At 38.9% G+C, this 2,150-nt stretch overlaps 1 protein-coding gene across 1 annotated transcript; it reads left to right on the top strand.

Moving 5' to 3' along the window:
- Positions 1–507: 507 nt before the first annotated feature.
- On the top strand, positions 508–1,122 carry LOC137838736 (uncharacterized). Its single transcript, XM_068647963.1, has one exon. It carries the CDS (start codon positions 508–510, stop codon positions 1,120–1,122), a length of 615 nt encoding a protein of 204 aa, XP_068504064.1.
- Positions 1,123–2,150: the final 1,028 nt, after the last annotated feature.

Genomic DNA, 2,150 nt, shown 5'->3' with positions numbered 1-2,150 from the left:
CTTAAGATCCAAAATAACTAAATTTTGTACTATTAAAGAAAAAAAAATCTTACTAAAAAACTTTTCCTCCAAATTAAAGTTACTTCTGTAAATATACATTAAAAAAAATCAGTAAATATAATTGATTTTTAATGTTGCATCATGATTATATTCAAATTACATTATAAATTAATACATTGGTATTCATTACCGAATTCAAACAACTAATCTAATATGATAATAAATACAAAAACAGTACAAAAAGCTGCAGAACCCCATGAATTTCATCATTAAATTCAACTAAGACTCTACTATAGGAAACTAAGGTTAAACAAAAATCAGGCAAAGAACAAATTATCACAGCAGAGCAGGAGTTGAGAGGTGCAAGCTCAGGTTCCTAGAGTAAAAGATTGTTGGATGAGTTCATTGATAAGAATGTGTTGGTGGATCTACCGGTAAAAAGATAGGTCTGCCAAAAGTAGACTAGATAGATTTCTAGTTTCCTTGGAGTGGCTTCAAATGTGACCTATGAGTAAGCAGTATGTACAATCGAGGGAAGTCTCAGATCACTGTGCTGTAGTGGCCAAATCATGGGTTAAAGATTGGGGTCCTAGACTGTTTAAAACAATAGATGCTTGGTTGTCGGAATCTGGATTCAAGGATTTGGTGAAGGGGAAGTGGAATAATTATGAGGTGCAAGAAAATAGAATGTCCAGGCTCAAAGATAAATTGAAGTTTCTGAAAGGTGACCTTAAGGAGTGGAATAGGTGTGTCTTTGGAAATCTTGAGGAGAGTAAAAGTAGGATCACGATGGAGATTGAGAAGCTTGATGTAAAGGATGTTGAATGTGATTTAATGGAGGGTGAAAACCTGAGAAGATTGGAGTTGCTCAGTCAATGGAAGCTGTTAGAGAAAAAAGTGGAATCTTTAAGTAGGCAGAAAACTAGATCTACTTGGTTTAAGCATGGGGATTCTAACTCCAAATATTACCACTCTATTATTAGGTGGAGAAAACTCAGGAATGAAGTTAAAAGTGTTGAAATAGACAATCAGTGGTGTGAAGAACCGGAATCTGTGCGAGGGAAGCTAAAAGAGTGTTTGAACAAAGGTTCATGGCCACTACCGATCATGGTGTTCGACTAGGTCTCGTGGACTTCAGGTCTCTTCCTGGCGATGAGTTTGAAAATGGTAAACGCTTTTTTCTGAGGAGGAAGTAAAGGCTGTAGTTTGGCTGTGCGAGGGATCTAAGAGTCTGGGTCCAAACGGCTTTAACTTTAATTTCATTAAGAGTAATTGGGAGATCTTAAAGGAGGATATCATGGAAGTTGTATATGCGTTTGAAGAATCTGGGACCTTTCCAAAGGGATGTAATGCGTCATTCATTGCTCTTATTCCCAAAGTGAAAGATCCTGTCATGATCAATCATTTCAGATCTATATCTCTAGTGGGAGCTCTATATAAGATTATTACTAAGGTCCTGTCGTGTCGTAGTAAGGACGACATGCACTTGGTTATAGACGACGTTCAGTCAACTTTCTTGGAAGACAGGGGTATGTTAGACAGTGTCATGATGGCCAATGAGGTAATCGAAGAGGTTCGGAGGAGTCAGAAGAGTGGGGTGTGCCTAAAGGTTGACTTTGAAAAGGCGTACGATTCGGTTAGATGGAGTTTTTTGTTGGATATGCTACTGAAGATGGGGTTCCATAGGAAATGGACAAAGTGGGTAAAAGGTTGTTTGGAGACGACTACGGTGTCTGTGTTGGTTAATGGTAGCCCAACAGAAGAGTTCAGACCTACGAGGGGTTTGAGACAAGGTGACCCCTTGGCACCGTTTCTCTTCCTCATTGTCGTAGAAGGGCTGGCTGGCTTAGTCCGCAAAGTTGTGAAGGAGGAATTGTTAAGTGGTATCAAGGTGGGGAGAGCTGAATTAGAATGTTGTTTGTTACAATTTGCAAATGACACTCTGTTCATGTGTGAAGACTCCTTCTCCAATGTGTTTAACCCAAGGAGGATGCAGTTTTGGGAACCAGTCGTGGAAAAAGTTAAAGCTAGACTCAGTGCTTGGAAGGGGAAATGCTTATCGTTTGCAGGTAGGCTATGCTTGATTAAGTCGGTTTTAACATCCATATTGTTATTTTATCTCTCTTTTTATAAAGCCCCGAAATCAGTCT

The sequence above is a fragment of the Phaseolus vulgaris genome, chromosome 4 (genome assembly GCF_000499845.2).
Source record: "Phaseolus vulgaris cultivar G19833 chromosome 4, P. vulgaris v2.0, whole genome shotgun sequence".
Lineage (NCBI taxonomy): Eukaryota > Viridiplantae > Streptophyta > Magnoliopsida > Fabales > Fabaceae > Phaseolus > Phaseolus vulgaris.
This window is presented reverse-complemented; position numbering and strand designations above follow the sequence as displayed.